This window comes from Diadema setosum, chromosome 19 (genome assembly GCF_964275005.1).
Source record: "Diadema setosum chromosome 19, eeDiaSeto1, whole genome shotgun sequence".
Lineage (NCBI taxonomy): Eukaryota > Metazoa > Echinodermata > Echinoidea > Diadematoida > Diadematidae > Diadema > Diadema setosum.
The window spans coordinates 2,755,050-2,778,134 of record NC_092703.1 but is presented as its reverse complement, the minus strand read 5'-3'; the positions used below and the strand labels follow the sequence as shown (position 1 = coordinate 2,778,134).

Below are 23,085 nucleotides of genomic sequence, written 5' to 3'. Positions count from 1 at the left end.
CCCCCCTTGTGAGTGGGTTTCCCGAACTGATATTGACATACCGATGACTTTATATCGACATAGATTTGTATGTTACGATCCGGCCGAACGTATCACAGCTGACATGGGATATGCAGCAGACGATATTGCACAATGATCAAAACAACAAAACAACCTGCCATATGCATTGCAACTTGATATATATATGAAGCTTAGAGTTTTAATATTTCTTCATTAAACCATATTTACAAAACTAAATATTTAATAACGTAATATATAGGCCTAGATAATCTATAATATTATTAAAGGATATACACCTGTATTCAGAAATTTTAAAATATTATTGCTTAGATTGCTGAAATTGGCACCACAGTGCAAATAAACAGAGACTGGAGCCAGGTACGTACACACACAGCTCTCTCAGTTGTCATGACCGGGGCCCGTAGGAGAGATTTTCATGCGCATGGCTGTTGTGCAGTTTTGTGCGTGCACCCATTCGGCCCCATTCGGTAGGTATTCGGGCGTCCATGTTGAAATTAGGATGGACGGCTCGCACGGCTCTTGTAGTCTAGCTGGGTGTTCGCTGGTGCGTTGCGTACGTATAGCGTCATGTTCGACTTTCGGTACGTACGGGGGATACAGTAACGGGAGGAGCAGCGTGTCGTGCTTTTCTACTGAGCTGCAAATCGCCTGCGACGATTGAGCGTCTTTATGAAAAGCCAAGACGGCACGCCGAGCGTAAGATCCGAAAATCTGGCCTTTCAGTTGATAAAGACATCTATCGCCAGCAATGTAAATCATACTATGCTGCCCTGAATGATTTTAACCCTAAAAGGGTTAAAACGTTTCGCGCTATAATTCTGTAACGCGAGAAGGCCTCGTCGCGAGGCTTCTTGACTTTCTTTGTTCAAGTCTCGCGCGACTGTTGAGACCAAATTTGCAACGTCCGCGCATACTTTGTCGAAGCCACGGCTATTTTTGTAATGGCATGTTGCCCCAAAACGGGCACAATTTTGTAATTTTGTGTGCCTCTATGGAAAACAGTGCTCTGTCATGAAAGTCATAAAAACCTGATTATTTTTACAATTAATCATTTTTATTGATTAATTTTATGCTAATTATGGTAGAAAAGTGGTCAGTGACAATTTCCATTAAAAAAACCAAGAAAAAACAAAATTAAAAAAACAAAGAAATACATAAGGAATTCTGAAAACAATAAGATACATAAGAATTGAAATGAGTTTCAGAAGTTTTTGTGATGTACAATTGTTGAATATGCTAAAACAGATTTACTGACCAAAAAGTAGACTCTCAATGCTTTTAATTAGGCTAAAATATGATCTTGAGCTTAATTTGCATAATTCATTAATTACGATGAGAAATTGATAGTTTCAAAAAAAAATTATGACGCAATCTTGTATTTTATGCATACCAAATTTCGTCCCGATCGCACCACCGATGGCCGAGATCTCGGGGGGGGGGGGGGGGAAGAGGAATCCGCTCCTCCGGTTTTAGCATAGCCAGAAAGGCCCGGCCTGATGAGGGTTAAGTCAAAAACCTTGGACTGGTGTGATTGCTTCAGCTGATTGCGAGGAGCTGTTCAGAATCGTCTTGAGACTTAGCAGCTCTAATCACAAATCTGTTTTTCCAGATTATTTGTCTGATGCTTATCTTGCTGATTTTGGGCAATACTTCAGTAACATGGTTTGTAGAACTGTTTCCGCAATAAATGCCTCATCAACTGACGAGTTGTCATCCAGCGTGGAACCACGGTCACTGCCTCAGGTCACGAGAATCAAGTCAAACAGGTCATCACAAGTATTAAATCGAAGATATACTTCTGGACTCGTGAAGTAATGTATCGATTAACTCATTCCTTTCATCATAATAACAAGGATTATTAACCTTTCCTTATCATCCGGGGAAGTTCCATAGGTTCATTCAAGACATCACTCATCACACCGCTCCGCCTCAAAGTGTGCACTTGATGAAAATGACTTTAAAAATTATAGACCGGTAGCAATCCTGCCATTTATTAGCAAGGTTCTCGAGAAGATTGTGTCAGATCAACTCAAATCATACCTTGAAAAAAAAAAAACAAAAAACAATCTGTTTCCTGAACATCAGTCTGCGTACCGGAAGTGCCACTCTACTGAGATTGCCTTCATAAAGGTAATAAATGATATTCTGCTTGCTATTAACAAGGGTCGTGAAGCCGCCCTCATTCTTTGGATTACTCGTCGACTTTCGATACTATTGACCACACCAACCTCACCAACTGCCCGAGAGAGTATTATGAGATAGATGGATCTGTGCTTCGCTGGATCGAATCTTACCTCGCTGATCGTAGTCAGAAGATCCTTGTGAACGGAGCGGAATCCAGGTCATTTCCTCTTCTGCGTCCCGCAGGGTTCCGTCGTAGGACATATTGTTGTTCTCCCTTTACACTGGTCCGTTGAGCCACATCATTGACTCACACCATGGAGTGCAGCACACAATCTACGCGGACGACACTCCGTTATATTATGTCATATTGAATGCAGATGAGAATCATCGGGCTGCTTCCATGCAGAAACTTCATCACTGTTTCCTGTACATTAGCTAGGTCATGTTCTTCCCGTAACCATCTCAAACTGAATGAGCCAAAACTGAGTTATCTATTTATTTCCTACAAGATTGCCACAACCTAGCACCATCCTACCTTCATTATCTGGTTTCCCTCCGGACTATATCTTCTTCTTCAACAACCAGACGCCTTCGTTCTCACTCCACTGCACACCTTCAACTTACATCGGCACCACGCACGCGTACTCGTTACGGCGACCGCGCTTTCAGCGTTATCGAACCTACACTCTGGAACAATTTATCCATCCACGTCCGTGAAGCTCCTACCATCTCTTCACTCGTGACCTGTAATATGTATTGACTTATTGTGTATTATGTTATGTTAGTTCCTTACGTTATAATTTACAGTGTGTGTAATATGTATTATATTCCACATACTAAGAATCTTGCTATAGGATTGGTCAAGAGCTGATCACGTGATAAAACGTAGTTTTGCCCATCACATCACCTGAGAAGAACCATTCGTTACTTTATGTTGATAGTCCCTTTTGTTTCGTTGATCTCTTCAGTCCATACAGTCCTAACGCGAGATGAGTAGGCGCGAAATAAATGTGCGTTGTACTTGTGGTTGTACTGTGGACTATCATTTAACTAGGTCACTTGCAAAGAGATTTTTCTCCTCCCCACTACTAGAGGGCGGACTCTACAATGGAGTCGGTGATTTCATGGGGGCCGCCATTGTACCACTTAGTAATGGCGGACTTTGCGTACTAAGTATTCATTTCTACAGCGCGTATTACGCGAACTTCTGAACTTTTACGCGAGTACGCACTTGGTTGCTTGAAGTTTGAAGTTTGAAGTTTGATTTATTACTCAACGACCCTCATGGGGTATGGGAGTACAATGTCAATTGAAAATACACAAAATAGAAAATTTCAAACAAGAATGAACACAATTATATACAAATATAATACAAATATATACAAGATATCAACATACTTTTCAAATAAAATTTGCATAAAAGTATGTTATAAATAATATACTATACAAATGTAAATCTATCACATGAATTACGCACAATGCAGGCACTGCCTGATGCAACATGTTTTTATTTTTGGTGATTTCAACATTAACTTTTCGCCCACATCCGATAACAATAATTCCCTTAATTTTATGCATTTAATGTATTCATATGGGTTTATGTCAATTATCAATAAACCCACCAGGATAAATCCACACTCGTCAACTCAGATTGATAATATATTTTCGAATGTGTATAATAATACAATTATGGGGGGTATATTATGTTCTGAAGTTTCTGATCATTTACCAATATTTTCAATTTGTGAATGTAAAGTGGGTCGTAATAAATTACATGATAAAATATGGTATTATAAAGAGTCAAAACGTAATGTGGAATTATTGAAACAGAATTTATTTTTAGAGGAATGGACAGATATTTATAGTATTAACAATGTTAATTTGGCATATAAATGTTTTAATGATAAATTATTATATTATTATGAAAATAATATTCCTTTATGCAGAATAAAAATTAACCGAAATAAACCAAGAAATCCTTGGATTACAAAAGGTATTTTGAAATCCATAAAAACTCGTATTTTTTTGTATAAGTTACACATTCGTAACCCAACTGAATTTAATTTGAATATGTATAAAGTTTATCGAAATAAATTGACAAAATTGATTCGTTTATCCCGCAGATTATATTTTTCTGACAGAATGAAAAAGGTTTCTTCGAATATTAATGCAACATGGAAAATTATTAAAGAGGTCCTAGGTAAAAAGTCTGATTCTCCGCCAACGGATGATATCACATTAAACGGTATTAAAATAAATGATCCCAATATGTATGCTAATTCATTTAACTCATTTTTCGTTAATATCGGTCCGGAACTTGCTACTAAAATTAGCAATACTTCTGCTCATTTTACAGATTATCTTTTTGACCAAAATCAAGAGTCTATTTATCTTAATCCAACAAGTCCCAGTGAAATCATTAGTATCACTAAATCTTTAAATAGCTCTAAATCTTGTGGCTCTGATAAAATAAGTATGATGTTATTGAAAGAAATAGTTTATCCACTCGCAGAACCGTTAAGTTATATATTTAATCTTTCTTTATCACAAGGTATTTTCCCTGATCTGCTGAAAATAGCGAAAGTTAATCCTGTACATAAAAAAGATGATCCTCATGAAATTAGCAATTATCGTCCTATTTCTTTATTGCCTAGTATATCCAAAATCTTAGAAAAAATTGTTTATAATAGACTTCTTAAATTTATTAATAAGTATGATTTACTTATTCCCAATCAATATGGTTTCAGAAAAAATTATTCAACTGATTTAGCACTAACACAAATTTATGACAAAATTACGAGTGCTTTTGCAAACAAAGAACATGTTGCAGGTATATTTTGTGATTTGAGTAAAGCATTCGATACTCTTGATCATTCTATTTTACTCACGAAACTTAGTCATTATGGTATTCGAGGACAAGCACATTTATGGCTTAAAGATTATCTAACTAATAGAAGACAATATGTTATTTTTAATGGTTGTGAATCTGACCCCCTTTTAATTAAATGTGGTGTTCCTCAAGGCTCAATTCTAGGCCCATTATTATTCCTTCTTTATGTTAATGATATTATAAATACATCCTCTCTTCTCTCTTTTGTTCTATTTGCTGACGATACGAATATATTTTATTCCCATAAAGATCTTAAGATTTTAAATGACACTCTAAATATTGAAATTAGTAAAGTATCAAATTGGTTTAAGTCTAATAAACTTTCTTTGAATATAAAAAAGACTCATTTTATTCATTTCAAACTTCATTCTCATAATGAAGATACGTTGATACATATTAACATTGATGATATCCCATTAGAAAAGAAAATGAATTCAAAATTTCTAGGAGTATATATAGATGAAAGTTTGACTTGGAATGAGCATTTACATCATGTTACAACGTGTATTTCTAGAAATATAGGGATAATTTCCAAGCTGAAGTTCTTTCTTCCTCGTTCAACTTTATTTCTATTATATAATTCCTTAATTCTCCCATATATAAGTTATTGCAATGTTGTATGGGGTACTTGCGGCTCTACCAAAATAAATTCTATATTTAAATTACAAAAGAAAGTTATACGTATTTGTACAGGATCGCATTTTCTGGCTCATACTGATTCTTTATTTCATGAGCTTAAAACATTGAAGGTTTTTGATTTGAATATTATTCAAGTAGCAGTAATTATGTTCAAATATATACATCATCAACTTCCATCATCGTTTGATAACATGTTTAGGTTCAATACTTCTGTCCATTCGTACCCTACTCGTATATGTAGAAATTTCCACCTTTTGAATCCCAAATTATTAGTGACACATAAATCTATAAGATATTCGGGTCCGGATATTTGGAATAATCTCCCGGATAATATAAAGTCTTGTTCAAGTATTTATTCTTTGAAAGCTTCACTTAAACGATATTTGATACAATTATATTCTCCAAACCAATTGAGCTAACAAATATTTATAGTATAGATTGTCATCTTATTGTCAATCTCTATTTTCTTCCTTCAACTGCATCTTGCACTCTCACCTGCAACTGCACTGCACTCACCTGATCACCTTCCTCCAAGAGAGTTATGTCGTTGGATAGTCATTTTATGAGGCCTCCATCCATTTCAAGTTTAATCGCTTATGATGGTGGTCTCCTGCATTCAATTATCTCTGTTGTTTACTGAAAAATACTGTATATTTTATTTCACGTTTCTGTGTATCAACATTGCTCAATGCAATCACCTATGTGAATCTATTTATGTACTGTTATCGATTTATTTCACTGCACTTGTTATTCTTTGTCTTTGTACTTTTTGAAGTTTGCATTCAAATTGCATTTGATTGAATGCAGAAATAAAAGCAAACAAACAAACAAACAAACAAACAAATAATCACGCAAAGGGTATATAAAATAAACTAAATCCAACGAAATAATAAAGTGCAGTAACTAACTAAAAAAGGACATTATTACCTTACAAAACCTCGAAATGTGTTAGCACGAGGGGTGAGCCTACTGCCTCGTTGTCATCCAATGCTCCCCTTGCGCTCACAAAACAGTGGTACAGGGCGTATGAAGACCCCGCACCCTAGCAGTCACTGGGGAAAATCTCTTTGGTCACTTGATAGTCCACAGTGCAACGCACTTTCACTTCGGTGCCGCGCGATGCGCGCAGCAAATTCATTGTTTTGTCATAAGTACGCGCACACGTCTAAAAGCCCTAAGGATGCCTAAAGACAGCTAAAACGGTTTCAGATGTGGAATAAAATGGGAATTTCTAGAACCCTAGATGTGGAATATAAAGCAAATAATAAACTTTTAGTTTCAGGCAATGAGACAAACTATCACTTCCTCGGCGATCTGAATGTGTACTCTATCTTTCCTCAGCTGCGCTTCGGAAAGATAGCTACATCCAGATCGCCTCGGAAGTGATAGTTTGTCCCATCACCTTCACCAACGCTGATTATTTGCTTACTCTCTTACTATTTCCTTCATGATTGCATTTCTCCTTTCTAATATTATTTTTTTCTCCATTACGAGACGCTTAGCGCGTAGAAACTTCAGTAATAAGCGCTTTATGAATATTGTTGTTATTTTCATTATCATCATCATTATTATTATTATTATTAATATTATTATTATTATTATTATAATTATTATTATTATTACTATTATTAATTACAATAATATTGATCCATCCGTTTACAATGAGTGCTATGATACACGATTGATAAATAATGGAACACATTAAACCAGCAGTGTGACCATAGAAAGACCAATACGCTTGAAATTGCGTTTAGAGTATTATTTTTCTAATTAGCCTGTTCGGCTTTCTCGTTGAAAAAAATGCAGAAATAGCCGAGCAAGTGATGGACCGTTGCGTGCAGCATAATACCAAGGTGAACCCGAACGATCCCGATTACTGGGTGGAGTTCTACTACGAGTTCCTCGAGGACTCGTTCTCCAAGTGGACGGTTTCATATCATAACTCTGATGGTGAGAAGTTTATCTGTTAAGCTTTATCATCAATTATGGATAATCAATTTCCTGAAAATCAATTACATAATATTTTATTTTTACATGTTGTTGAAGGACTTCCATTTACCCAACTTTTAGTTGATTTCTATTGCAACTTCAACAATGCTGAACAATAATATAGGGCATTGATGCTACTTCTTATGAATTAACCACTGTGGATAACTCTGTAAGTAACCTTTCCTTTCATTTAACATAGAGGAAAATTATGATGATAATGAAGAAGAACAATAAAACGATGACTTTGTCACAGACCATGCCATTTATGTCGACGAATGTGAAGACATCGAGACTGAGACATCGTTTGTCACAAGATTTAACGGCGAAATGACTTCGAACAACACGGCGGATGACGAAAAGTTGACATCGACGACAGGCCCGTATGACGCCAAAGGACATCTGAAAGTAGACGCAAAACCGTACACGACAAGCTCCAAGGACATTGCTCTCAACCATCCTCTCAATATCATGGTGAGATATCAAACTATCTACAGTTTATATCCGTGGAATGGCAATAGAGCTATTGAAGAAACCACGGCAGGTCTTTTTATTTATTTATTTATTTATTTATTTATTTATTTATTTATTTATTTATCTGTCTATCTATTCATTTATCTATCTATTTATTCATTTCATATCTTCGAAAAGGGTGACCTAAGTTATTATTACCTTGTTTTCATCGGGGTCCTTTACAACACAGCACATAAAACATTGCAGATTTACATTTACTAACACAAAAACATAGATATGAAAAAAAAAACCATCCAAACATAACAGTGATACAAGTTAAAAGACATGTAAATACTACAACAATTTCTGAATAAACAAAACCAAAAAAAAAAAAAACCCACAAAAACCAACAACCCCGAAATGATTTGGGGAATCGATGAACAATAACGTTCATTGCACAAATTAAACGACTGAATCACTGTGTGGGTATTAATCATTGAGTAAAAATATTTGCTGATATAGAAAGCACACATACCATAATCTACTTTTAAACAATCCTAAGTAGGGGAACAATGCAAATCATTCCAATAAGATATTGCTGAGTGTACAAATGAGCACCTATAAAATTTAGTTTAGGTTTTCCCGGTCAATCTCATAGTTTTGTCATTCAAATGCATTAATGTGCATTCAAATTCACACAGCGCAGGCACTCAAAAATATTCGGGCATTCAAATTCAGAATCCGAGCGATCAATTTCATTTATGGGCGTTCTATTTCGTTTTCATAAAATCAAATTCACGATTGGGCATTCAATTTCCAAATGTGAGCACCGACTTTCCTACTCGTGCATTCAAATTCATGCGATAGTCATTCGATAGTCCCGGTGAGCTTGTTTGGAGCGTTCAATTTAATTTTTAGGCGATCAAGTTCCTACTTCGTGCAATCAATTTGGAAAATGGAGTAGACTTTTTTAAGAAAGGAAAAAGGGCCAACACAACCAATGAAGGCTTGCATGTAGTGTAATTATGGTTGTTTACAGGTTCTACATTGTTCTCTGTTCATGTATTCTTTGTTTTTCATCTCAATAAATTTCAAATTGTAAGGTCCAATCAGCAGTGCATCCAAACAACGCAACGACAATTTATTCATATTTCTTGGTGATACTGCTTGCTGATAAGGCCCCAACACCAACCACATAATTACAATTCATCAATTTAAAGACAAGCTGACACACAATGATCTCACATAGTCTCGCAAAATTAAACCAAGTAGATAGCAATACACAACAAACAAGACGTGTAAGATGTTCATGTATCAGTTTCAATACAGTAGAAATTGGTTTTTGTTTCCTCGAAAGTGTCAACCAATCCTCCGTATCATACTCGTCTGTAGGCCTATACAGTGCCTAATGTTTGTTTCTTTGTTTCATTTTCCATCAAAGAAGATGGCAGGATAACCCATACTAGGTTGCAATACCTGGTCTTTCATAATTATGGGGTATAGTTGGATACAAACTTTAAACGCCCTGCTCTTTGCGATGAATAAATGAAGTGGGGTCTTTTACGTGCATGAGTTGTGACTCTCTCACACATGGACCTCCATTGTATGTCCAATCAGAGGGACATGTGCCTGTATATTCCTTTTCGCTAAGCGTGAGTTCAAAATTTTCAATGAACAAGTGAACTTTACTGCAAAATACATGATCATCATAAATTTCAATATATTCAAAGCCAAATGAAGAACACATGCATATACACGGCCCCAAACTAACTAAATTCAGGACTTCTTTTAAATTGAATGCAGTTATTTGGAACATGCTTGCCTATTCACGAATTTGAATGACCGACGAGACTCCGTCGCCAGCTTGACATAAATCTAAATGCTCATTGATGAAATGCGTGCTCCTCTCTGAAATTTGGATGCTCCGACAGGGAATTTGAATGCTCGGATAGTGAATTCGACTGACCGGATTTTGAATTTGATTGATGATTCAGTGCTGCGAGCGTGGAATGCGTGAAATCGAATGTTCCGAATAGGAACTTAAATGACAAAAGTATGAAATTGACCGGGAAACATTTTATTACATCCAGAAGGCTCAAGTTTAAAATGATAGGAGTTACGTGTTATGCGTTGCGCTACATCATCATACAAAACGAATTTGTTTGCTAATACCAGGCGTCCACTAGGGCGCGGACAAGACGCGGACAAGACCCGGAAAGCAAATTTGGTATTCCGCACTCGTTCAGCAACCTGTCCGCACGTTCCTGAAAGTGTCCGCTCGCTGTCCTAAACATGTCCAGGCGTTTCCGCAACTTCCGGAGTGAGAAAAATTTTGATCGAGACCAAAATTTGGACGCGGAAATGAACAACCTAACACCTTCGGCAACTTGTCCTGACGATGTCCTCAGGACATCCCGCCTGTCCGGAACCCTTCCGTTCCTTCCGCAAATGCTCCTGAAAGAGTCCCGCGGTGTGGGGAAGCTTCGCGAATGAAAGCGGAAGACATCAGGAATGTTTTAGGACAGCGCGGAGCCGATGCGGACATTTTGTGGTCAAGACATGAAAGAGTCAACACAATCTATCAGCGAAAGAATTTTGAAAGTTATAGAAATAGGTCATTGCAGCATCATGTCAATGAAATGCAAAAAGACAAATAAGGGAGGTGAGGTTCCCATGCAAGCCCCACAGCCAAACCACTCTTCCACTGATTAGGAAAACGTAAATATCAGAAGGCAGTAGATATTTTGCCAACAGTAACTAGGAAAAAGAGAAAGCAGCGCCCTCTGCTCCCAGTAAACATTTTTGTTGTTGTTTCAGAAGTCGTTTTCATTTGAGGGATTTTTCATAGTTGCCATTACATCGTATACATAGTGCATCGTTCAGTTCGCTTTAAATGTGACCGCCCAACTCAAGCCCCACAAAAGTGGAACTAGGTCATTATATAAATTATGTATGTATATATACAGTATATGTATATATATATATATATATATATATATATATATATTAGGCATATATACTTAGACATATATACTATACAAATTATTATGTTATAAGCTTGATTTTATGTTTGTATGCCAATGGTTGAAATTAATAAAACATATAAAAAAAAAGGAAAAATGTTATAAGCTTGAAAATTATTTAACTTGTTTGATGATGACCATCCTCACACATTCAAAGGGGACCTGGGTCAGTGCTCTTTCGTTCGTTCGTATTTATTTTGCTTCTCAAATCAAATAAGACAAAGAATGAATTACTGCCATGTTACAAACTTCAAAAAAAAAACATAACCAAATGACAAAGGAGCAACACAAAAGTGCAGTTTATCCTACATGCATAACAATTATAGTTACATATGTAATACAAAAAAGGCAGTGCTTGATTCAATAAGGAAGCAGGAGACCGTCAGCATAAGCATAGCTCGACTGGGTTGATGGTCTTATTGGGAAATATAACTCAGGTTTGCCTCTCACCAAAAGTACTATTTTTTTTCTACATTACAAAACTATGCTTTAGAGGGAAAAGTAGATCTGAGTGAGTGTTGTTTGAGTGCAATAGGTGAGTTGAATGTTTGTTGGGGCCATTTTATAATAATAATTATTCTTCAGTATATCAGTACAATAATACTAATAAATTTAGACCAAAACATTAACAAAATCATTTCAATCATTATACTTCATTTCATTAAATATTTTTGGTTAAAATGTATTTCTTTAAGCTACAGTAGCTTTGGCTGCGGTCACAACTCAGAGCGGCGACCGACCGATTTGTAGCCTGCTCGGTCGCCGCTGAAATTTTGGCACCGCCCAGCAGTTTTTGGAGATGACGAGCAGGCTGTAAAATCCCAGCGATATCGGAGCGATGCCCTGTCGATTTCCCGTCGGTCACCGGCAGATTTTAGGTTAAAAATTTGCGAAATATGGAGGATTTCTCCGCGCAGCGACTAAGCAGTTACCGAGCGATGCCCCATAGGCAACTGGATGATCTCCCACCGGCCATCGGTCGATTTTTACGAAATCGCTCAGCGACCGACGGGTGATCGATAGGTCATCTACCGGTGTCCCGTATAGGCGTACCGGCGGCCGCCCGCCGGTCTCTGCCGGAAATTTCTACTTGGGTTTATTTATTGCAATTCTTTATCCAGGGTAGCCTGATCAGCATAAAATGTATAAACAGCATAAAATAGACAAATACATTTCAAAACGATATAAAGTAGTCACACACATCAAGATTTTAAATAAAATAATATCATACATAGAATAGACTAGCATAAAATAGACTAGCTGCCGGTCTTCCTTCCTTATAAACAGGGGTCCCCTTAGTTGTTAGTGCAATGCTTTTAATTGCCCTCAACACATTTTAGAATCCGTTCATTCAATCGTGCAACATCTGCTCCTTTCAGGGTTAATGTTTGTTTCCTTTCAATATTGTGGCCGAAGCGCATGTACTTTAGAGAAGAGATGGGAGAAGAGAGGTGATGAGATACTAAAAAAGTGGGTGCTCGACAATTGGCCAGGGACGGGGATTAAGCACCCCCTTTATGTGTGTTTAAGGTAGTATTTAAATGATTCTATGCTATTTATAAAGCGGGCAGGTTCGGGGAGCTTATTCTAGTTTTCTGAGCCTGCATAAACAAAGGATTTTTGATAAAAGGCTGTACGACACTTTGGAAGTCTTAAAAGGAGTTTATCTGAGCTACGGTTACTCTTAACGACACATCGTCGACGAATGAGAATTTCTCATAAAGTATAGCAGGAGACAGTATATTAAACCTATCACTCACCGTAGGAGTGTATCCATCAGAATGGAATATAGCAAGAGTTCAACCCATTCCAAAGTCAGCTGATAAATATTGTGTGGAAAACTATAGACCAATAGCAATTCGTTCCGTGCTCTCAAAAATTATTGAAAAAGGTGTTGCTTCGAGCTTCCTTGAATATTTGATAAAATATGATATATTATTACCAAATCAGTTTGGATTTCGTCCAAACCACTCCTGTGAGATTGCTTTACTTTGTATGGGTGACGAATGGTCCCGCCACGTAGACCAAGGGAACATGAACGGAATTGCTTTCATTGATTTACGCCGTGCATTTGACACCGTAGATCACTCTATTTTGTTAGCTAAACTTAAAACATGCGGTTGTACTACACACAGTGTGAAATTAAACATTGATTCAATGATTCTCAATTGATGAGATTATACTGGGGTTACATAATACCCCATATATTATATTGCTGCAATGTATGGTCTGCCAGATCAGAATCTAACTATGATATTTTAAACAGGCTGCACAAAAGATCAGCATATATGATAGCGAATTGTTCATGGGAAGCCTGCTCTGAGGAGGTCTTTAGAAAACTTAATTGGCCCCAGTTACATCAAATTTTTCATAGGTTCTCCTGCTGTTTGATGTACAAATGTGTATAGATTATACACCAGTGTACCTAACATTAGGGGCATCGATTAATTGTTTCAGGAGTTTGGCCGATATGTCATCATATCCTGTAACTTTCTTACACGGATGTTCACTTATCATTTTTACAACAAAGTCTTGTGAAACAACGGGTAAATCATACTTGATATCTTTCTCTGCATAATTGTCGTGATGTGATGATACAACAGTTTACTGATGGAGAGGTTTCATCATCATTAGTTTCTTGTACTAAATAATTAACAGAATCAATAAAATGATTATTAAAACATTCTGCAACATCGTTGGGTTCGGAGAGATGTTTTCCATTTACCGTCAGAGTTATATTTTTGCTTCCTTGTTTATTGGTGATACTCTTTAGCACTTTCCACATTGCGTTAGAATTTGATCACTATTTATAAGAGCTTCCATATAACAAGTGTATAATGAAAATTTGCTTTTTTAGTTCACCTTTCACTACATTTTTCAGTGATTTGTACTCAATCCAGTGAGATTGGGAAGATTATTTTCCTAGATTTTTTATGAAAATGATCACGACGGTTCATTAAGGCAATGATTTCTCCGGTAATCCAAGGGCATGGATTGTTTTTCAATCGTTTCCTCTTATATGGAATGTGCTCATAATAAGGTATACCAGAGTTTCCATGCTTCATTTGTTTCACACATACTATAAATAATACTGAAGTTTTCCTCAGACAGAGCCTTATGAAATTCTTCACTGTTTAAGTTTTCATAATCTCTCCATACAATGGTATTTTCAACTGATTTGGGGCTCTCGTCCCCATACACAGTGAACACTAAGTAATGATCACTAAATGACATAGTAAATACTCCTGAAGTTGTACTGTGATTATCTGGATCAGTACAAAATATCAAAATCAATAATAGATTTAGAGGAATGTGTTATTCGAGTTGGGATGTCGACCAACTGAGGAAATAAAAATCCTGACATTATCAAGTGCAAATTATTTGAGGTACTATCATTCCAGGATGGGGTCATATCAAAGTTGAAATCACCAACTATAATAACATCATTATGCATTTGAGTTACAATGAATCAAAAAGATCTGGATATGAATTTGGCGGTCTATAGACAACACATACAGCCAATGGCTTACCACCTTTTATTACCATTTGTATACAGAATGCTTGAATATCACTTTCATCATTGTTAACACTTTTAATAACCAAAGTATTACTAACGTATATGGCTACTCCTCCGACAGTTGCGGCCTTTACGGATAATTGTGTAATCATTTATATCAATCTCAAAGTCAGCAACTGTTCTATCACATTTGGACTCACTTATGGCAATAATATCAAATGGTTTATTTTTTTTAGAATGAGTCTTAGTTCATCAATCTTTGCCGGAAGAGAGTTAATATTAGTATGTCCTATTTTAAGGCCACAACCAGGAATACGAGGGAAGGATCCTTCCTCAAGCTCAAAATATTTACATAAAGACCCAGATTCTGCTTTTGTTTCAGTGGAAAAGATTCCATGGGTATTTTCTGCATTGGTCTTTGGTTCAGCAGCCTGTGAGTGGTTTGTAAACTGTCTATCCAGTCTGGGGGAATACCCGTCCTCTTGGTCGCGTCCACTGACGGCCCGTGATGGGACAATGTGAATCCTGGTCTCTAGCGGCGTTGGCGTAGGAGAGGCGCTGTTGCCAATTTAATCCTGCTGGAATTGCTGTTGTTGCTGTTGTTGGTGCGACCTTGTGTTGGTGATATTCCACCGATGCGTTTCATTCCGGAGGTGCGCGATGATGTTTGTGGCAAAGACGCGGGTTCCAACAGCATTCAGGTGGACGCCATCTCTGTTGATATGTGGATCGGGGCTGATGTTGTCGTTTGCGTGATAGCTCATTTGCGCTGATTGGCTAAAATTTTGAGCTCATTGTTGACGGCGTTGACTTTCTGAGACATCTCTCGTGATTCATTCTTGCGATGAATGATGGTTGACACCGTGATTTTCGTCGAGGGACTATTTTCGACGACTTCATTTGGCAGGGACGAGATTTTGGCAATGATCTCGTCGGCTCCGTCGTCCATGATGTTGTTCGTCCCTAGGTGCAGAATCATCTCCTTAGGACCTAAGCATTAGACAGAACGACATCTGAAGCGCTCTCGATCTTAGCTCCCGGGATGGTTTTACACCGGATCCTGCGTGTTTTGGAGAGTTTTGACGGCTTGATTGCTTTCATCATGGAATCACCAATTATAAGCACATCGACGATTTCCGGGCGTTGATCAGACTCCTGGGATTTGGTGTTCATGGAGGCGCTGTGCTTTTCTCTGTAGTCGTGTAGTTGTTGAAGTTTGTCCCTCCTCAGGTCTGGGCTGCTCGCCCAGGAGTTCGTTTTCAGTTTTGCCATCTCTGACTTCATATCAAATGCACAGTTATTATGTAGGTGAAAGTAATACGGCAGAATGGGTCAAACAGTATACACTTAACACTTGTTTAGGACGAGATCATTACATGGGTCTCACAATCTTATCTTGAATTTTACATTGAATTTACCTTGAAGTGCCACACCTCCATCTTCACGTAGATAGATTGCAAGTGGGGCAGGGTTTAGGGAGCTTTTTAGCCCATTAATAACCCAATTTAGACAATTTCATTTTGAAGGTGAGGAGTGTCTGTGACTGGATGACATCTTCTGGGAGTTTATTCCAGCTGTCCACCACTCGTTGGCTGTAGAAGTGTTTTCTTACGTCCCGTCTAGGGCATGTCTTTGCAAGTTTCTGGGAATGTCCTCGAGTACCTTGATATGTTGTTTTCTGGAAGATGGGATTTGGGTCGATGTTGTCTAACTGTGTTATGATGCCGTACGCTTGAATGAGGTCGCCCCTCTTCCTTCTGACTTCCAGAGTGGTAAGGTTGAGTCTTCTGAGTCTGATTTCATAAGGTAGATCTTTTAGGTTGGAGATGAGTTTAGTAACGTCGCAGATAAGAGTCATGCATCTGGGCTTGGAGACATACATCTGGACTGAGAGTCATACAAGTTTAATGTCAGAATTTCACAAACGGGTCCACAGACTAGTCCTGGAATTGCACAAAAGATGATAATAATCACGAAACAGCATCTGGAAATGTCGAATCCGGGTTAAAAAAAAAAGGTTCACTGCACAGGCATACAACAGACAATTCTGGCACGATGTGGGAGCTCAAATAAAATCGCGTCCGTTTCCCTTGCAGCGCCCTCAATCAAAAAACAAATAAACAAACAAACAAACAAACAAACAAAAAGTCATAACATGTTCAAGATGTCTAGAGAGGGGGCACCTTCCTTCACAGTGCTCGAACATTATCAAATGCAAAATTTGCAACAAAACTAGCCACAAAAGCACAAGCTGCATGGAAAACACAAACACTGCCACGCCCAATACATCGTCGCGTAACTTCCCAGCTGATCGCAGCTCACGTGACAGTGTGAGGAATCCATCGAAGTCACATGACCAAACCGCGGTGGCAACCGACGCGAATGACACACATGCTTCTCAACAATGGAATGATGTCATCAACGACGCCCTGATGACAGCTCGCGAATCCTCTTCCAGACAAACAAACAACAAGGAATGTGGAAATAAAAGCAACTCACAAGTACAGACGGGCCCAACGCTGGATGCCAAGCGAAGCGATGATTCGCTCGAAGACCCCACACCAGCAGAATATATCCTACTTCTTGCGTCCTAAACACGCACTACTGGAGAAAGCACGAGAGAGCAAGCAAGCGACGACTCGAAAAAAAAAAAAAAAAAAAAAAAAAACTCCTCAGATGACACCTGCACTGATGACGATCAACAAATTGCCACACCTAAATCTCCAAAGTCAAAGAAAAAAGTGAAAAAAGACAAGAAATCCAGAGGGAAATGAGGGAGTCAACGAAACTAGAAAAACATACAAAACAAACAAGCAAACAAGTGAATGATGATAATGAAACCCATGGTAGTGATGATAAATCGAAAAGAAATTTGAAAGAAGTACATAGTATGACGTTTTCAAAAACTTAATACATATCCTTTTAATCTCTCAATGTACGGGGAATCAGAGATAAGTTCAAAAGAAAGAAAATATTTTCCTGAATAAATCATAACAAATCAGATGTTGTTACGTTACAAGAAACATTCCTAACACCGGAACTGGAAGCAGTTATCAGGGTAGAAAGTCGTTACCATTATTATTTCAATCATGGTTCAAACCACTCAAAAGGTGTAGCCGTCTTTATTCGTAAAAATGTATTTGCCAAGCTACTCGAATGCTAAACTATTTTTTATGGAAGAGCTGTAGCATTACGACTGTATAGTTGTGAATTCTTTTATCTTGTTTTTAATGTTTATCCACCTACGAGACGTAACGACAAAGAGCAGTTTTATAGAAAATTGTTCAAATGGCTAAAGAAGGTGAAACATAAAAGTGACCTATTGATATTAGGAGGGGATTGGAATTGGGTGCAGAACCCTTCGCGTGATACTCGTGGCGTATATCAATACGCATAGAAACAAGTGAACTGGTTTCAGAAATTGCTTAAGCGATTTCAGCTGCTAGATGTATGGAGACATTTTTTTTTTCCACTCAGAAAGTAATACACAAATACAGAAAAAAAAAAACAGTTGTAAAGAGTGATCATTGTGCCATTACCTTACGAATAACAACCTCGCATAATAAGAGAGGAAGTGGAGTATGGAAGATGAACAACTCTTTGTTGAAAGATGATGAATATAAAGAAAATGTAACGCGTGTAATTGCCAAACTTAGAAAATAGTCAAATGAATGCACAAGTTAAATGGGATATGTGCAAAATACGAATTAAAGAATACACGATTAAGCAATAAACTATGCGAAACAAAGATGTGGAGAAAAAGGAAAAATGGGGAGAAAGTTACAAAATGAGTATGAGAAGTTTTTTGTGAAGACTGATAAAAATCCGTCTGAGGAAAATGTAAGGAAATTAGCAGAAATTCAGAAGAAATATGATGATGTTTTAAAACAAAATGTAAAGGCGCGTTTATAAGGTCAAGACAGCAATGGATGCAAAATGGTGAAAAATCCACTAGATAATTCCTTCAAGTTGAAAAAAGGAATGCTCACAAAAAACAAATAGACTGTATAAAAAGAGGTGGAAAGTATGTTACAAATCAAGAAAGTATACTCAAAGAAATATCTTGTTATAAGGAGCTGTACTCTCAGAAGTCTGAATTTGATGTTGATGAGTGTGATGAGTATCTAACCTCAATCGAAGTCCCCACTCTTGATGATGACGAGGCAATGTTATGTGAAGGACCGATTACTGAAAAAGAATGTCACGAAGCCCTTTTAACTATAGAAATAATAAGTCACCAGGTACTGATGGACTGTCGACTGAGTTTTATATGTGTTTTAGGGATGATGTCAAGTCTTTTTTAACCGAGAGTTTGAATGAAGGTTTTCGGAAACAAGAATGATCTGAATCTCAGAAGCTGGCGATTTTGATAATATTGTATAAGAAGGGGGACAAACAATGTTTGGACAATTGGATACCAATATATCCTTATTAAACATAGATTATAAGATTATAGCAAAGGTATTGTGTAAAAGATTGAAGAAAGTAGTGGAAAAGTTGGTTTCTTTTGATCAGACATGTTATATCAAACGTCGTTCGGCTATGCAGAATTTACGTTTAGTTCAAGACATTACTGAATACTGTGATTGCTGTGATTTACCAGGTATCCCTTTTCAAAAAGCCTTCGATTGCGTTCGTCATGAATTTGTTTTTCATTTATTGCGTAAAATGAATTTCAAAGAATATTTCATTGGTTTGGATTAAAGCATTATTTTGCTGTTAAAGGTAGTGTTGTAAATAGTGGATGGGTAACAGAGAAGTTTGAATTAAAACGGGGAATAAGGCAGGGCTGCCCATTTTCCGCTTTATTATTTATACTTGTAGCTGAAGTAATGGCTTTGAGAATTAAGCAGAACAGTCATATAAAAGGTATCACTGTCATTTCCGGCAACACAGCCCAACAAAAAGAATTCAAAACCTCACAACTGGCTGATGATACTGTTATTTTTGTTAATTCGATAGAGCCTGCTGATATAGCACTCGGGGAAGTTAAATGTTTTGGGTAAATTGCTGGACCAGTTTTGAATTTTATGAAAACAAAAACAGTAACAATGAAATTTCAAGATAATAATGTAAATGATTTGAATTGGACTAGTGACCCTGTGAAATATTTGGGTGTATTTTTAACAAAGAACAGAAACGAATCTGAACAATTAAATTGCCTTTCAAAATTAGAAAAGGTCAAAACTATTTTAAAGTTCTGGAGAATGAGAAATTTAACATTGTATGGTAAAGTGGTAATTATCAAACCATTGACAATTTCACAATTTGTGTATGTAGCTTTAGTATCACCATTCCCAGAGAAGTTCATTGTGCAATTGAATAAACTGATTTATAATTTTCTTTGGAATTCTAGGAGAGAATGAGTGAAGCGATCTATTTTACTTTATCCTAATGAAAAAAAAAGTGGTATGAATATGTTTAATTTACATGCTGGGATTTCAATCGTTGTGTTTGTCGTGGTTCGCAAATTATCAAAATTGTCATCCAGACTCGCCATGGAAGTTTATGTTCAAATCTTGGGAAGAGAAAATCGGTCCAAGTCCACATATATTGAAAAGGTTAGCATAAACCAGGTTAGCATGCTTGTACAGTGACGGGCGATCGTTAATGGCCCGTTAATGATCGCCCATCACTGTTCAAGCATGTTAACCTTGAAACATTGAACTGCACATTATTTGAATATGATACCATTCTGAAGCAAATAATTTCAACACAACAATATAATAATGTACTCTTAAATGCATCCCACAAGGATTGGAACAATCACCCCCAGCATTCCCACTGACCAGTTACTAGCCATCCCCTTTAAGCAATGCTTCTTCAAGACATTACATTGTATTTTACCTTAATAGATATAATCTTTTCAGATGGAAAGTTGTAAGTGACAATTTGTGTACATTTTGTTTTGAAACAGAAACCTGTAGTCATGTTCTCCTGGAGTCTCCCAAAGTGCCTTTGTTTTGGAAAAAGATCGCTGATTTTATTCAGTTCGCTTTTAGAGAAATTTTTTTTTTAAAAAATCAGAAATTATTGATTATTGGAGTGGATTTAAAGACTCCAAATGTAACGAATACAAATAAAATATTGATATATGCTCAGTATGCAATTTATAAACAATACATGATGCATTTAGTTCAATGACATTCATACAATAGTTTGGAAATATGGATTAGTTTTAGAAATGAAATACTGTTAGATAATGTTTCTGAGATTGTATCAAACATGATGAGATTATTTACTTAGTAACCAATGAAGAATCTGTATTTTTTTAGTATGTGCCCATTCAATTGTTTCAAAAGAGAAATCGCTCGATGTATTGTTTTGGAAATAAAAGAATAAAGTACCTCTGTAGAGGGAAAAAAAGTCCTTTAACCTAAAAGGTATTCGTATTGACTTAAAACTTAAAATGTGTAAGAAATTTATACTTTATTGTGATATTCAATGTTCAAACTTCAATTAGTGTTTCAGGTTATATTTTCATATTTCAGCTGGTCTGATAATAATGGAATCTTGTTTTAATAGTAAACATGCCTTCAAGCATTACCCTTTTTGTGGTATATAAACCATCTGATTCATTCTGATTGTAGTTAGAAATAGGACGTAGACATAGAGTCTAAATTACTAGGATGTGTAGGATGATCCACAGCATTTGTATGGCGCCATATATCTGTCATAGAAACATTCAAAGGCGCAGACTCCTCCAAGACAGTTAGCAATTAAATGTCTGGTTAAAAATGTGAGTCTTAAGTGAGGCTTTGAAGTGATCCAGTTTGTCAATTTCACGGAGGAAAGATGGGATGGAGTTCCATAGGCGAGGAGAGAGTAAAACGCCCGGTCTCCGTATCCCTTGAGATGTGTGATGGGCACCTGGAGAGTAAGGCCAGATGAACGAAGGCCAGGGCGAGACTGCCGTCGCTCAATTAAGGAAGACAGGTATCCTGGGGCCAGACCATGAATGGCCTTAAAAAGTGAGCAGTAAGATCTTGAAATCAATTAATTCTCTTGTTGATGGGAAGCCAATGCAGCTCAGCCAGGACAGAGGTAATGTGATCATACTTCCTCAGCCCGGTGAGCAAGCGTGCTGCTGCATTCTGTACTGCTTGAAGTCTGTTCAAGGTTGCAGATGGAAGGCCAGCTAGAAGACTGTTACAAAAATCCAGTCTTGATGTTATGAGTGAATGAATGATGCTTTCTGCTGCTAGCCTTGTGAGCAGAGGTCTAATAGCTGCGATGCTACGAAGCTGGAAGTAAGCAGTCTGGCATACCTGCGAAACATGCCTATCCATCCTCATAGACTGGTCAAAGTAGACCCCAAGGTTACAGACGTTATCTACAGGAGAGACAGACACATCACCGACCTGAAAATCCATGGAGACAATCTTGTTTCTCATTTGTGGAGAAGATATGATGAGGCATTCAGTCTTGTCGTCATTGAGTTTCATGAAGTTCTTCACCATCCATTGTCGGATATCTGACAGGCATTCAGTCATCCTTGTAGCTGCTGCTGTTTCTTCAGCTGCCACTCTTGGATCGAATGTCACATTAAGTTGAGTGTTATCTGCATAGAAGTGGGGTTCTAAACCATGCTGACGTGCTATGTTCCCAAGGGGGGAAGTGCATAGTGTAAAGAGTAATGGTCCGAGGACTGAACCTTGTGGGATGCCACAGGTCAGGAAGGCCTCCTCTGACAGAGTTCCATTGATGTTCACAGACTGTCTTCGGCAATGGAGATAAGATCTGAACCATTAAAGGGCAGTGGCGCCAACTTTGAAATCCTGCTGCAGCCTGTGGATGAGGACTTTGTGATCAATTGTGTCAAATGCAGCTGACAAATCCAAGAGAAGTACCATGGCTGCTTTCTTGTTGTCAACTGCTCGCAAGATGTCATCAGCTATTTTCAGAAGGGCTGTCTCTACGCTGTAGTGTCTCTTATAAGCAGACTGCATTGGCTCATAGAGTTTGCAGACCTGGAGATGTGACATTAGTCTTTCGGCAACTACTTTCTCGAGGACTTTGGCAAGGAACGGCAAGTTAGATATAGGTCGGTAGCTGCTCATCTTATCTGGATCTAAGGGTGTCTTCTTAAGTACAGGAGTGACATGGGCGAGCTTCAGCTCATCTGGAAACATTCCTTCCTGTAAGGAAGCATTGATTATCCTGAGATAGGAACGGTCATTAGTTCATAACTCTCTTTCACAATTGAGGTTGGGATTGGATCCAGGGAGCATGACTTGGCAGGAGAGCTGCGGATAACTCTCTGTATTTCTGCCGGAGTTGTGGGAGCGAGTGTAGTAAGATGTTCATCACTGTTGTATCACTGTCTGACTCTGGCTCTACAGTAAGAGACATGTTCGACTGTAGATTGCATCTTATAGACGCAATCTTACCAATAAAGTACCTTGAGAATTTAGAGGCTACACGACCAGGAG

At 37.6% G+C, this 23,085-nt stretch overlaps 1 protein-coding gene across 1 annotated transcript in view; it reads left to right on the top strand.

Moving 5' to 3' along the window:
- The window catches only part of LOC140242892 (transient receptor potential cation channel subfamily A member 1-like), a 95,744-nt gene that overhangs the window by 41,531 nt on the left and 31,128 nt on the right, over nucleotides 1–23,085 (top strand). The window contains exons 14-15 of the mRNA XM_072322639.1: nucleotides 7,481–7,624; nucleotides 7,917–8,134. Coding sequence (XP_072178740.1) covers nucleotides 7,481–7,624; nucleotides 7,917–8,134 — 362 coding nt within the window. The remainder of the gene's footprint in view (nucleotides 1–7,480; nucleotides 7,625–7,916; nucleotides 8,135–23,085) is intronic.